A 16,114-nucleotide genomic window follows, 5' to 3' on the forward strand; every position below is an offset into this window, starting at 1 on the left:
AACACCGATTGGTGATACATTTTATCATTATTCGTCAACAAGGAACAATTCATCATATGACATCTGATATTACTCTTGGAAAGACTTCATTGAAATGCTAGAGTTGTCTCAAAGGATAAAATAAACACGGCTAAATATATTACCGTAGATATATTTACAGTAACACAGATTTCAAGTAACAATGTCGTATATTCCAAAGAACTTTACACAACAGTAAGATAAACAGAACTTTATCCATTATGATGCACAGATATATCCACCAGTTGCACCATTTCCTAATATTCTTGATTGTTCGTAATTACAAAACGATCCGTGCACTTCATGACACTTATTTCAGAATGCAAAACGGGAGACGATTTTTCAAAACTCCGAGCAGTGTAAATAAAGAAGCATTGCCGACCATTCCCACGATACAGTTTTGCCCATTAGAATTTAGGCACACAAACGCTATTTTTCAAAACTAAATAAATCGTTTGCAATTCGAAAACAGAGCCACCTTCGGCTATCGTCAAGAATCTTTGGAGTGACGTATTAGTAGCCAAACATCGCTATTCACACGTCATTGTTCAACACTGAATAACTGTGGGAAAATTGAATAAATTATAGTCTATTGTGTATCTGCCAATTGTAACAACAGGCAAAGTAGCGGTCGGAGCTTCTTTCGATTCCCCTGTGATGCAGATCGAAGGGCTACATGGATGCGGAAGATGAACATAACTGGGAGAAGGGGATCGTTGTGGGTACCAACCAAGTGAACATTCTAAATTTTGCTTGGATCACTATGAGCCCGTCTTATGAAAGATCTGGCTTATTCTATTGGATATTCGGGAGTTGTGCGGCCTCGTCTAAAGGCAGATGGGATCCCAACTACCTTCGCACTTAATCCAGCCCTTGGATCGACCCCTAAAATGACCAAAGGGTCGAAGAAGTCAGGCCTTCAACAAACGCCGCAGACTAGAAGCGAGGCGTTGCTAATTGCAATGTAGCGTGTTGCAGTATACCAACAACACAGGATAAACCTAGGCTATAGGCCTTGGTAGCGTATGTAATGCACATTGTGAATCTGCACAAATCAATATTCATAAAATGTGCTACACCAATAATGAGTTCATATTTGGCCACACGGATAACAAATCCATTTGGCATGCACACATTATGAAGATTCATGAACGGGTTAGGTAAGATTAATAATGTATGCATGTCTAATGAATTTATCTGTGCGCCCGCCCACCAGCGTGGGTCATCACCCAATATGTGATATCAACCTTTCGTGAGGAAGTGTGAGTCACTACGTGACATTTGAAACGAGTCCTTCGTGAGAAGGTTGAAAGGTTTTCTTTCCTGTACGGGCCACCACGTGAGGTCTCTTTTTTCTGAGAAATGTGTATCAAACAGTTCACACGTAAAAGGCTTCTCTACAGTGTGCGTCATCACGCGATGTTTGAGAGCACTCTTTCTTCAGAAAGCTGCATCTCACAGGTCACACTGGAAAGGTTTCTCTCCAGTGTGGGTCATCATGTGATGTTTGAGAACAGTCTTTCCTGAGAAAGTTCCATCACACAGCCCAAACTTGAAAGACTTCTCTCCAGTGTGGGTCATCAAGTGATATTTTATAGCAGTCGTTCCTGAGATAGCTGCATCACACAAGTCACACTTCAAAGGCTTCTCTCCGGTGTGGATCATCATGTGTCGTTCGGGGGCCCTTTTGTTGGAAAACTGAATCACACGAGTTACACTGGAAAGGCTCCTCTCTAGTGTGATTAACCATGTGTAGTTTGAGATGACTCTTTCCTGAGAAAGCTGCATCACACATGTCGCATTTAAAAGGCTTCTATCTAGTGTGGGTCACCAAGTGTCGTTTGAGACTACCCTTTGCTCTGAAAGCTGTATCACACAGGTCACACTTGAAAGGCTTCTCACCACTATGAGTCATCACATGATATTTGAGAGCACTATTCCATGAGAAAGCTGCATCACACAGGTCACACTTGAAAGGCTTCTCTCCAGTGTGGGTCACCATATGTAGTTTGAGAGAACTCTTCAGTGAGAAAGCTGCATCACACAAGTCACATTGGAAAGGCTTCTCTCCAGTGTGGGTCATCACATGATATTTGAGACTAGTCTTTCCTGAGAAAGCTGCATCACACAGGTCACACTTGAAAGGCTTCTCTCCAGTGTGGGTCATCACATGATATTTGAGAACACCCTTTCTAGAGAAAGTTGCATCACACAGGTCACACTTGAAAGGCTTCTCTCCAGTGTGGGTCATCATGTGATTTTTGAGACCAGTCTTTCCTGAGAAAGCTGCATCACACAAGTCACATTGGAAAGGCTTCTCTCCAGTGTGGGTCATCACATGATATTTGAGACCAGTCTTTCCTGAGAAAGCTGCATCACACAGGTCACACTTGAAAGGCTTCTCTCCAGTGTGGGTCATCACATGATATTTGAGAACGCCCTTTCTAGAGAAAGTTGCATCACACAGGTCACACTTGAAAGGCTTCTCTCCAGAGTGGGTCATCATGTGATTTTTGAGACTAGTCTTTTCTGAGAAAGCTGCATCACACAAGTCACATTGGAAAGGCTTCTCTCCAGTGTGGGTCATCACATGATATTTGAGAACACCCTTTCTAGAGAAAGTTGCATCACACAGGTCACACTTGAAAGGTTTCTCTCCCGTGTGGGTCAGCATGTGTCGTGTGAGACTAGTCTTTCCTGAGAAAGCTGCATCACACAAGTCACATTGGAAAGGCTTTTCAACAATGTGGGTCATCATGTGATTTTTGAGACCAGTCTTTCCAGAGAAAGCTACATCACATAGGTCACACTTGAAAGGCTTCTCTCCAGTATGGGTCATAATATGATCTCTGAGATGACCCTTTCCAGAGAAAGCTGCATCACACAAGTCACACTTGAAAGGCTTCTCTCCAGTGTGGGTCATCACGTGTCGTTTGAGACTACTCCTTTGTGAGAAAGCTGCTTCACACAAGTCACATTTGAAAGGCTTCTCTCCAGTGTGGGTCATCACGTGATTTTTGAGATTGTTCTTTACTGAGAAAGCTGCATCACACAGGTCACATTGGAAAGGTTTCTCTCCAGTGTGGGCCATCATGTGATATTTTAGATGACTTATGAGACTGGTGTGCCGCATATGCCACACATGATTCTCTTTATTTACATGATGAATATACAGAATTTCTGGATACCTTTTCCAAGGAAATGTTGATATTGACCCTCAACCTGTAAGAAAAAAATAAGTTCGATGTTTAACTTTTTGAGAGTTTGTAAAAGTTGTGACAAGTGCATATACAAATACAGTGGGGCATCAACCAAAATAGAGTAGGGGAAGGGAACAAATGACTTGTATCAATGATACTAATGTTGGTATAAAAAATAAAATAAAAGTAAATAAATAAATAAATTAATAAAATAGAAAATAAAACAAAACTTATATAAATCCTTGGAAGGGAATGATTTTTATAAAGATTTTTTCTTAAGAATACCACTGTAAGAATCTTGTGGTATTCTAAAAAAAAAATAAAATAAAAAAAAAATAAAATAAAAATAAATAAATAAATAATAATAATAATGATAATAATAATAATAACAATAGTAATAAAACAACTAAAAGTAAAAAATCTTCCCCTACATAAACCTTTCCCTTCCAAGAATTTATATAAGAATTATATAATAAAAAAAATTTAATACCACCGTTAACCTCTTTGGTTAAATGATGCCAGTGTTGGCATCTTAATTATATTTATTTTGTAGTTGTAGATGAGTGACTCCTGAATTCTGTGAACTGCTTTGATAAATTTCTTTGTGTTTATTACTCAGTGAAAGAATATGAGTAATACAACAGACTTCATATTCTATAATGCGAGTCGTGTGCATTGTACATTAGGCATTTGATGCTGTGCACAAGAATTTGATTCGTATTGAAGAGGTTAAAGGAAGAAGAAAGGTATAGAAGGTTGAACATACACTAAAAATAATGGAATTGCACAGAACAAACACAGATTAGGACAATATATAATCAGAAAATAATAAGACAAAAGAGTGGCTGAATAAATATTATGATGAGATAGAGGACACAAGAAAAAGAGTAGTATACAATGGCATCATTGGATATATGATATCTTTGTCAAATTTTCAGAGACAACCACTACACACACACTAATCAAGGATGTCACAAATCAACATTGCAGAGATTCATGAGAATCTGATATTAATTTCTACAGCAAATCACTTGTTTTCCATTTTTTGGGGGAAAACAAGTGAAACTCCACACAAATACCACCACAAGCCTATAAATAACATAATAAAATGTTGATGTTTGACAGTCTTGTGTGAGAAGTAAATTACTTTTAGTCAATATCCTAACTTGTCCCTACCTACAAATAGGTTAGGTTAGATTCAGCCCTCACATCCGTCAATCACTAAAACAAAGTGCACGGTGGAAAAAGTTTATTGAGCTATAGTTATTCAGTGGAAACAGCCACTTCAAATGAGTTTAATATGCATGGATATTTGTGCCCTGTAGCAATCTTGTAAATCAACATAAGATTTAATTTCTTAGATGACTGGTAATACGACAATTAATAGGGAAATAAAATAATGCAGGAATGGATGAATAAACATTACAAAGATAAAAAAGCCATACAAAAGTGTGATGAGGAATATAAAGTACAGTTAACTGTAAATAAGAAATATTGGTAAAAATTTCACAGAAGTTTATACCCACCCACCAAGAATGTCGTAAATGAATGAGTAATTCTTGTTCATTGGTTTCTAAGCAAATCACTTGGTTTCCATTTATCAGGGAACACCTTTGCCCCCCCTCCCAGGATTAATGAGTAAACAAGTGAATTTTGGCAGAAATAGTACCACAAGCCCGTAAATAAATCTATAATAGGTTTAAACCTATCATTTTTGAGTGAGAAAAACTTTTCTAGTCAACCAAGCTTTACCTAATGTCTATTCCAATAAGAAGTTACATTCAACATCTGCCATGCAGCTTCGTACGGTTGGTAGTGCTTTAGACTCCTGCTCCACACAGGCACCAACAATATGCAAATTCCTCAACTCCTTCAAAAAGTATTATAGTTCTCCATATTGTTTACAAGATAAGAAATTTTGGTTTCAATCATTAGAAACGGCAGTCATTCTATAACTAAATTTTTTTTGTCAAAACTCTATAGAATAAAAAACTGAGTAATTATGTTTAGTTGAAGTCAAGGAAAAGATAGTATAGGTTTATACACATCTTCACTTACAATTGATGTTTACATCAATTATGATATCAAATGTAGTATAAAACATGCTCTGCATATACAACTCCTGAACACAGTGGTGCATCCAGATTTCACATATTAAGCCATAGAAAATAAAAATTGAGGCTTTTTATCAACATTTTGCGTCATGACACTCTCACTGCAAGGGAGATTGGGAGGGATAGTAGTTGCTGATTCCTTTTGTCCTCCTCCTCCTTCCCACTAATTCATCATTTAATCTATTATGAGAAAGTATTTATTTTCCATCATTCTTACCAAAGACTATTTTTATGTCATATGAATTTATCAATAATGTGAGGAGTGTAGGTAGATTATTTGAGTGTACTAAGAAAGATAAGAAAAATAGAGATACATTATAAATAGGCTATACAGAATAGTATAGAGAAAAATGCTTATTAAATCAATGAGCTGAGTAACTACATATCAGCTGATATGTAGTTACTTTGCTGATTTAATAAGTATTTTTGTTCTATGCCTGATAGTGTAGATGATACATTGGAAGGAGAAGGAAGAAGAAGAGGAGGAGGAGGAAAGGAGTCAGCAACTACCATCCCTCCCTCCCTTGTGCCATGAGAGTCATGATGCAAAATATTGATTAAAATCCTTAATTTTCATTTGTTATGGTTTTCTATGTGAAATCTGAATGCACCATCATGTTCAGAAGTTTAGTAGAGCAAGTGTTTTATTCTACACTTATCATAATTGCTGTAAACATCAATTATAAAATGTGTATAACCCAACAATTTCTTTTTCTTGACTTAAACTCCACATAATTACTCAGTTTCTTACTCTATTATGTTTTGAATTTTCTTTTTGTAGTTGTAGAATGATTGCTTTTCCTAATGAAACCAAAATTCATATCTTGTGATCAAAATGTAGAAATATAATATTCTCTAAAGGAGGTGAGGAATTTGCCTGTCGCTGGTGCCTGTGTGGAGCAGGAGTGTGAAGGACTACCAATTCTACCAAGCTGTATGACAGAAATCAAATGTAATTTCTTATTGGAATGGAGTGGCTAGGTTACAGTCAAACCCCCCCCCCCCATTCTATCAATTACTAAAACAGCATAGCGGAAGGAGCTTGTTGAGTTATAATTGTCCAGAAACGGCCACTTCAAATGAATTGCAAATAATTTTTTGTGTAAATTTATTTATGACCATAGTAATTCTACTCACTCATGAAGACAACATTATTGGAACCAGCACTGATCCTTGTGGGACTCCACTAATCAGCTCTTCCCGAGTAGAAGTTTTATCTCTGAGCACCACTCTTATCATTGAGCACTTTGGTTCCTTTGCATTTTCTCACGATAGATACATTCAACACTGCACAGAGATCATTTGGGGCATTCAAAAGTGCTCCCCTCTCCCACTCAATACAATCCAGGCACCTTGCTTTCCTTACACTAGTGTGTGTGTTTACATAATTGTAGTATAAAGGAAAGAAGCAATGCTCATTAGGTCCCGTCTCCTATTCTCTAATTTTTAATCATATTTAGCCTAAAATGTGTATTAACCTAGTTGTATTATATGGACAGATATGCTCATAGTGACCCGTATTTGTTCTTAAATTCTTGTGTGGTTTTTGCACATACTATTGTTTTGTCCAATTTGTTCCAGACATCCACTGCTCCGTGTGAAAAAGTATATATATAGATTTTTTAGATCTCTTCTATAACTGTCCTTTTTGAGTTTCTTTTCATGTCCTCTTATTTTTCTTTTATCCCACTTTAATTAATCTTCTCTCTCAAGGACTTCCGTGCCTTTCATGATTCTGTAAACAGCCAGTAGATTTCCTCTTTGTTCCAGGGTTGGTAGTTAATTTTGGACAATCATTGTTCATATCTTAATTTTGCAAGTGTTGGTGCCATCTTTGTCGTTGGTCTTTGGATTCTTTCTAATTTCTTTATATATATACTTTTTTTGTGTGCTGGGTGTCCATAGTGTTGTAGGATACTCTAATCTTGGTCTTATCAGCGTGACTAATATTTTCTTTACCATTACTTCATTCGAGTAATTCCAAGTAATTAAAAGCCACCTTTATTGACCTTAGTAAATTGTAGGTTTCTCCAACTATTTTGTCAATATGCTTGTCTGGTGACTTGTCTTTGTTAATAATTACTCCTAGGTCCTTTTCCAAGCTAACTTTTTTACTTTCTTTGTACCAATTTTATACTGCCCTGATCTTCTTTTTTACTTTTTTCAAACTCCATTATACTACATTTCTTGATGGTGAAGTTCACTTCCCGCTTTTGGCTTCATTCCCAGACTGTCCATGTCTCTCTGTACCAATTCAGTCATTTTCTGTACTTTCTTTAGTAATTTTGTGACATCTGAGAAGAAATTCATATAACATTCTACACCTTCATCCATGTCATTTATATATATATATCAAACATTATCGGAGTTAATACAGAACCTTGTGGGACTCCACTTATCATTTCTTCTCAGGAAGAGTTGTCATCTCTAAGTACTACCCTCATTTTTCTCCCATTCAAGTAATCTTCCATCCATTTCAATAACTTCCTTTGTACACCTATTGTTTCAAGGTCTCATAGTAGCTTTTTGTGTGGTATTTTATCAAATGCCTTTTGCAAATCTAGGAAAGCACAATATGCCCATCTGTCCCTTTCTTGCATTATGTCTATTAGCCTTGAATAAAAACAAATCAAGTTTGTGGCATTTGATCTTCCTTGTCTAAAGCCAAATTGTTCTGGATTCAGTATATTTCTTCCAGATATTTAATCCATCTACTTTTGATAACTTTTTCACATATTTGAGCTATTGTGCTTGTAAGGGAGACCAGTCTATAGTTTGTTGGGTCTTCCTTACCTCCCCCTTTATATATTGGTACAATAATTACATTTTTCCAATCTTGTGATACCTTTCCTTCTCTGAGTGAGCAATCTATTATCTTATGTATTTTGTCCATTAGTTCATCTATACATTCTTTTAGTATCCAATTTGCAATTCCACCCAGACCATGTGATTTTCTGACATCAAGGTTTAATATTTGATCTCTTATTTCTTTCTGTCACAATATTTCTTTCATTGGGGGGATCTTTCTCCCTTTCCTTCATCCCAATTATGTGCATTTTAATTTGTAAATACAGGTTTAAAATGTTTGTTCATGATTTCAGCCATTTCCATATCTTCTATATATTCATCATTCCCTTTTCTTGAAAGTACCCTTGCTGTCTGACTGCTTAATGGATATAGGTAGTGAGTTCCATAGTTGAACACTTGTGAAGTGAAAGCTGTTTTTGGTGAAGGAACCAACACGAGTTACAATAAAAGACCCTTGATTGGTCCGGGTTCGGTTCTCAGCAGATAACTTAAAATTACAGCTCACATATGAAGGAGCAGAATTATGAATGACATTGTAAACATGATTTGGTTTCAGCTGCTGGACACGATATTTTACAGGTAACATTCCTACTTTGCTAAATTTTTCTATACCAATATGACTGCATCGAGGTAAATTTAGCATGAATCTAATGATCTTATTTTGTGCAACCTGTAGCCTGCCTGTATAGTTCCACTTTACAAGTGAAAGGGGGACAAGTGTGAATGTAGTAGTTTCAGAGGGATTAGCTTGTTAAGTGTGGTTGGGAAGGCTTATAGGACGATCTTGATTGAGAGGATTAGGAGAGGAACAGAGGGAGTAATTGGTGAGGAACAGTGTGGATTTAGGACAGGTAGAGGTTGTGTAGATCAGATCTTTGTGGTAAGACAGATATGTGAGAAAGCTATAGGAAAAGGGAAGGATTTTTTTGGGTTTTTATGGATCTGGAAAAGGCTTACAATAGGGTAGACAGAAAGGCACTGTTGGAGGTTATGCAGATATACGGGATAGGAGGAAAGCTTCTAGGAGCTGTCAAGAGTCAGAGTAGTAGAGCTTGTGTCAGGATTAGAAATGGATGGGGTAGTGCGAGAGGTAAATGCAAGGGTAGTGGGTCAGGGATTGGAGATGGTTAAAGAATATGGAGAAAAGTGGGAGGTGAGCCAGCTGTTGTTTGCAGACAACACTGCACTTGTGGCAGGATCGGAGGAGGGATTGAGGAAGTTGGTGACAGAGTTTGGGAGAGTGTGTGATAGAAGAAAGTTGAAGATAAATGTGGGTAAAAGTAAGGTGATGAGATGTACAAGGGGGGAAAGTGGCAGTAGGCTGGAAGTGAGCATTAAGGGAGAGCGACTGGAGGATGTGGATAGTTTTAGATACTTGGGTGCAAATGTGGCAGGAAAAGGTGGAGTGAAGGTGGAGGTAGAATGTAGATTGAGAGAAGCAAATAAATTCCTTGGTGGATTAAAAAGTGTAATGACGAATAGAAATTTGGGAATGGATGCTAAGAGGAGACTGTATGAAGGAGTGATTGTGCCAACAGCACTGTATGGGGCAGAAACATGGAACATAAGATAGGAAGAGAGAAGGAGTTTGAATGTGTTTGAGATAAGGTGTCTGAGAAGTATTATGGGGGTTACTAGGCTGGATAGAGTGAGAAATGAGTAGGTGAGGAGGAGAACAGGGGTGGAAAGGGAGTTAGGAGATAGGGCTGATGAAAGAATATTAGGATGGTTTGGACACATGGAAAGAATGAGTGAAGAAAGACTAGTAAAAGAGGTATGAAAGGCAGATGTGGAGGGAGTGAACATGAGGGGACGTCCTAGGATGAGGTAGATGGATGGGGTGAAGGGCGCTTTGGGGAAGAGGGGAATGTCTGTTGAGGAAGGACGGGAGGGGACAGAAGACAGGGGTGAATGGAGAATGGCTGTATATGGATGATGATGTGATGCATGAGGAGGAATGGGTGGGGGGATGGGGGGTGAGGTAGTATGTGTGAGCAAAATTTGATGCAGCCTGAAGGGATTTCTCTCCGTCTTCTCCTTTTCTGCATGGGGGGACGGAGAATGGGGGGTTGCCGATTTAATGAAGCGGCCTTGCTGTGCATGTGCTGTGTCTTGCAACACTGCTTCTGACCCAGGGCAGTGGACAAGGTGCAGGGATGACCTGTCATCCAGGAGGTGCTAAGATGAGAGGGAAGAGGGAGGATGGAGGGGTGTGGAGTGTATTCAGGGATGGAATAGGTGGGAATGATTTTATGCCTTTTCCTTTTTGGCTACCTCCCTTGTATGTAGCCGAGACTGTTTTTTTCTGCTCACACTACTGTACCAACAGCTACAAGCATAATCAAAGTGATGCTGTATCAAGGCTGAGACCAGAAACTTGTTTCCATATCAAAATTTCTGGCTTTTCTGTACAAAATTTTTACTTTATGTGAACACTTGGGTTACAATCTTATCTGTTAAGGCATTCCCTGAGAGGGACTAATCTAAGGGTATTCCAAGATGAGTTACCTCTTGTTTTGACTCCAAGACATTATCCCCACATCTGACCTATACATCGCTGTGTTTCCTGAGGTTGGGTTTTGATGTGAAGACAATATTTTTCATTTTACTAAGGTGTACAGACAGCTTGTTATCTATAAGCCAGTCCTGGACTGATGACAGTTCAACATTCAGGGCCTCCTCTACCTCAAAGGCACTTCAAAGTGGTAGGATCCCCAAATTTTCTTAATTAAGTTCATTAACTCATTTATTATAGGTTTGCACTATAAGATGTAATGGTTCAAATTGATTGTTGTGATGGGCTCTATCAGCTGATATAGTTAAAAAATATGTTATTACATATTGTACAGAAATGCAATTATATTTGATTTCCAATGTTCATATTTGGATTTGAACTGTGTGTGTGTGTGTGTGTATTTACCTAGTTGTATTTTACGGGAAGGAGAGCTATGCTCGTGGTGTCCCGTCTTTCTATCTCATTTTATCTAAACTATTTTTAAATTCATGTATTGTTTTTGCACACACTACTTTCTCATCTAACTTGTTCCAAATGACTATTACTCTGTGAGGGAAGCTATTCTTTTTCAGATCTCTTCTATAGCTGTCTTTCTTGATTTTCTTTCCGTGTCCTCTTGTATTTCTTTCATCCCATTTAAATAGATCCTATCAATAATTTCTATGCCTTTCATGATTCTGTAAATAGTGTGTGTGTGTGTGTTATCCTAGTTGTATTTTACGGGAAGGGGAGCTATGCTCATGGTGTCCCATTTTTGTATCTCGCAAGATCAAGTTTGTTCTTAAATTCTTGTATTGTGTTTGCACACACTATTTTTTCATCCAATTTGTTCCATATATCTATCACTCTGTGTGGGAAGCTGTTCTTTTTCAGGTCTCTTCTGTAGTTGTCCTTTTTGAGTTTCATTGCATGTTCTCTTGTTTTTCTTCTGTCCCTCTTTAATAAGTCCTCTCTATCAAGACATTATTTTTCTTTCATAATTCTGTAGATGGTTAATAGGTCCCCTCATTCTCTTCTTTGTTCCAGGGTTGGCAATTCCAGTTTGGCCAGTCTTTGTTCATATGTCAGATTTGAAAGTGTTGGGGCCATCTTTGTTGTTGCTCTTTGTATTCTTTCTAATTTTCTTATATTCTTTTTTGTACTAGGTGGCCATATCAGCGCTGCATATTCCAGTTTTGGCCTTATTAGTGTTTACAATATTTTCTTATCATTTCCTTATCCAGGTATTTAAAGGCCCCTTTATTGATCTCAACAAATTGTGTGTGTGCGGTGAATTGTCTTTGTACTTTCAGCATAAAGTTTTTTCTTAAAATCTTGAATAGTATTTGCACACACTGTTTCTTTAAGTTATTCCAGATATCCAGCACTCTGTGTGGGAAGCTATTTTTTTCAGATATCTTCTATAGTTATCCTTTTTGAGTCTCTTTACATGACCTCTTGTTTTTCCATTGTAATTCTTTAATAAATCATTCCTATCAAGGATTTCCATTCCTTTCATGATTCCATAGTTAGAAGATCACCTCTTTCTCTTCTCTGCTCCAGTGCTGGTAGTTCCAATTTGGATAATCTTTGTTTATATTTTTATTTGGAAAGAGCTGGTGCTTGGTCATTGCTCTCTGTATTTTTTCTAATTTCCTTATATTCTTTTTAGTACTCTGTGTCCAGTGTCGCTGCATATTCCAGTTTTGGTCTAATCAATGTAACTAATATTTTTTAATAATTTCTTCATCCAAATAGTCAAATGTCACTTTCATTGACCTTAATAGGTTGAACATTTCTCTGACTATTTTGTTTATATGTTTATCTGGTGTCATGTCTTTGCTGATTATTACTCCAAGGTCCCTTTCCGAGTGCACTTTTTTTATTTCTTCTTCAATAATTTTATAATTTTTTAAAATTCTGTTTTTACTTTCTCCAAACTCCATTATGCTACATTTCTTTATATTGAAGTTCACTTTTGAGTCCATTTCTAGATTTTTTCCAGGTCTGATTGTAATGAATCATAATCCTCTTCTGTTCTTACTTTAATATTTTTGCGTCATCTGCGAAGAAATTCATATAACATTCAACTCCTTCATCCATGTCATTTACATATATATGGCAAACATGATTGGAACCAGCACCAACCCCTGTGGAACACCACTTATCATTTCTTCCCACTTCAAGAATTTGTCTCTAATTACTACACTCATTTTTCTCCTAGTCTGATAATTTACCTCTGATGCCACCTATTGATTCTAATTTTATTTATTTTTTGTGTGGTACTTTGGCAAATGCTTATTTGTAGGTCTAGATAGGCACAGTCTGCCCATCCATCCCTCTCTTGTATAATATCTATTAGTCTCAAATAGAAGCAGATCAGGTTTGTTGTACATGATCTTCCTTTTCTAAATCCAAATTGATTTGGGTTCTGTATAGATTTTTCTTCCAGGTGTTTAATCCATCCACTTTTGATCACTTTTTCACATATTTTTGCTTATGTGCTTGTGAGGGAGACTGGTCTGTAGTTAGCTGAATTTTCCTTGTTTCCTCCTTTATATATTGGTACAACATTTGCATTTTTCCAGTCTTGTGGTGTCTCTCTTTCTTTGAGCGCGCATTTGATTATAGTGTATATTTTATCTGTTAACTCTTCTACGCATTCTTTCAGTATCCAATTTGCAATTCCATACAGACCATGCAATTTTCTGACAAGGTTTTTTTATTTGGTCGCTGATTTCCTTCTTTGTTACAGTCATTTCCTTCATTGGGGAGGATTTCTGTCTCTCTATTCCCTCACAGTTAGATGTGAATACCGATTTGAAATGGTTGCCCATAATTTCTGCCATTTCTTGTTCTTCTGTATATTCATGACTTTCTTGGCACAGCTTTTCTATTTCTTGTTTATTTTAGTTTACCATTCACACATCAGTAAAATAGTTTAGGTTGTTCCTTGCATTTTCTATTATTTCTTTTTCATAATTTCTCTTTTCTTCTCTGTGCATTTTTACATAATCGTGTGTGTGTATGTATTTACCCAGTTGTATTTTGCTGGAAGGGGAGCTACGCTCGTGGTGTCCCGTCTTCATATCTTGTGTGTGTGTGAGTGTGTGTGTGTGAATGTGTGTGTGTGTGTGTATTTACCTAGCTATATTTTGCAGGAAGGGGAGCTACGCTCGTGGCGTCCCGCCTTTGTATCTCGCAGTGTCTAGTTTGCTTTTAACCCCTTCCATACGGTGCCGCACACGTAGGCGTCATGGACTTAGATCTCGGTGGCAGCAGCCAATGCCAGCCGTACGACGTGTCGTAATAATACTCGCATCATAAAATATAGTCACCGCTTATATCGATCGTTCTCTCTTCACCCGTGAATTTTGATAACCATAGAAAATGCGATTACAAAAGAATTAGAAAGAATGTCATTATGGAGGGGCGACTACAATAAATATAATCAAGACGCCGATATGGCAGCCTCGCGAATACACTCGCTCCCCATGACGCCTACGTGTGCGGCACCGTATGGAAGGGGTTAAACTCATGAATGGATTTTGCGCACACTACTTCGTTGTCCAGTTTGTTCCAAGTGTCCACCACTCTATGTGGAAAACTGTTTTTCTTAAGGTCTCTTCTGTAGCTATGTTTTTTTTTTTTCTTTCATGCCCTCTTGTGCTTCTCTAGTGTGTGTGTGTGTGTGTGTTTGGGATTGTAATGATTTGAGGCATAATCTTCTCTCTAAATAAACTGTACTTGATTAGCATATACCATTACCTAGGTCAAGTAAATTTTTAGAAATGCACACCAACATGATATAGCATTAGAAAATTATCAATTTTGTAAATCATAATACATCAACATAAAATATGTCTTTCTTGGCAGAAATTAATAACAAAAAGCTACTAAAACTAATTTACTAACAAACAAAGTTGCATTGGGTGAATGATCCATATTTGTTTTGAAAAATTCCAAGGTTGAAGAAATGAAAGGATGATAAATTCATCTATTCTAACCTAACCTATGCTATCCATGTCACCTAAGCTGTATTTAGTAATGCAGTACCTATAATTCTAAAAATCATCCGGGTCATCATGGGAGGAATTACATAGTTAACCCATTCAACTCCGATGACAAGATGTCTTGTCATTTGGTCAAATAAAACAAAAAATCATAAAACACCAAAATGTTTGACCAAACACCAGAAAAATATGACGTCAGTCCTCGCTTCGCTGCGAGCGAAGCGAGGATTGACGTCATATTTTTCTGGTGTTTGATCAAACATTTTGGTGTTTTATTTGACCAAATGACAAGACATCGTGTCATCGGAGTTGAATGGATTAAAACAACTACTTGAAACAAACATAAAAAACATCGCGTATTATTGGGACAGAAGCGAAAAACAATCTCTACCAAACAACGAATACGTGTAGTGGGATACAGTGTGTAAAATTACGAGAAAGGCACAACAAACATTTGACCACAATGGAAAATGTGTCAAATGCTTTTTGAATTATTTTTGCAATTTAGCACACATTTTTTTTTTTTTTTTTTTTTATCTATGTAGACTACAATTACAAATTGAAAAACAAATTTGATGTTTCTATTTTTTTACTAACATAGCTGATGCTCCTTAATGATATTATTTCACTAGTGAGGTAAACTGTCAAACAATAAAGAAATAGGCTAGTTAACTAGTCTTCTCTCCGGAGACAACTCAAGGAGCCTTGAAAATCTCATTACTCAAAACGACAAAGACAAAAATCGCCACAATATGATCATGACAACCCATCTCGTCTCCATCTCCTGGTTGGAATTTATATCAAACACCACTGACCACATTAGACTGCGCCAACTTGATTTATTTCCATCGACATCATCGCCATTCCAGACGAAGAAGTGACCGTAGTCCAACATTATTCAGTGATATAGTAAATACCATTATTGGATGAACCCCTGGTAGAGCCCCCTCTCACCCTAATGTAGATTAGAAAAATATTCAGGAGCAGGATCCTTGGAGCGAGCAAAATGCAAGATTATACACTCTCTCACCTCTCACCCTGTCAGACCGGATAGGTCTGTCAGTTGCCACGTCTCGTTAGCTGTCTCCATTGTTGACATTCCTGGTCCTAGTCGTTTCCGTTTGGTCTACCTGATTCCGAGGCGTAGCGTGTTTCTCTGCAAGATTATACAAAATAATAATATTAATTAATAATAATAATAATAATAAATGATAATAATAATGATAATAATAATAATAATAATAATAATAATAATAATAATAATAATAATAATAATAATAATAATAATAATAATAATAATAATAATAATGATAATAATAATAATAATAATAATAATGATAATAATAATAATAATAATGATAATAATAATAATGATAATAATAATAATAATAATAATAATAATAATAATAATAATGATAATGATAATAATAATAATAATAATAATAATAATAATAATAATTAATAATA

General features: G+C 36.7%; 1 protein-coding gene across 1 annotated transcript; it reads right to left on the minus strand.

Annotated features, from left to right (window-relative positions):
* Nucleotides 1–1,831: 1,831 nt before the first annotated feature.
* LOC143030443 (uncharacterized) lies at nucleotides 1,832–15,788 on the minus strand. The gene is made up of 3 exons (XM_076193592.1): nucleotides 15,678–15,788; nucleotides 2,829–3,240; nucleotides 1,832–1,922 (listed from the first exon to the last, which is right to left on the minus strand). Exons 2-3 carry the CDS (start codon nucleotides 3,149–3,151, stop codon nucleotides 1,832–1,834), a joined length of 414 nt encoding a protein of 137 aa, XP_076049707.1. The 5' UTR covers nucleotides 3,152–3,240; nucleotides 15,678–15,788.
* Nucleotides 15,789–16,114: the final 326 nt, after the last annotated feature.

The sequence above is a fragment of the Oratosquilla oratoria genome, chromosome 12, assembly GCF_046742065.1.
Source record: "Oratosquilla oratoria isolate Oo_2021 chromosome 12, ASM4674206v1, whole genome shotgun sequence".
NCBI classification, from domain to species: domain Eukaryota; kingdom Metazoa; phylum Arthropoda; class Malacostraca; order Stomatopoda; family Squillidae; genus Oratosquilla; species Oratosquilla oratoria.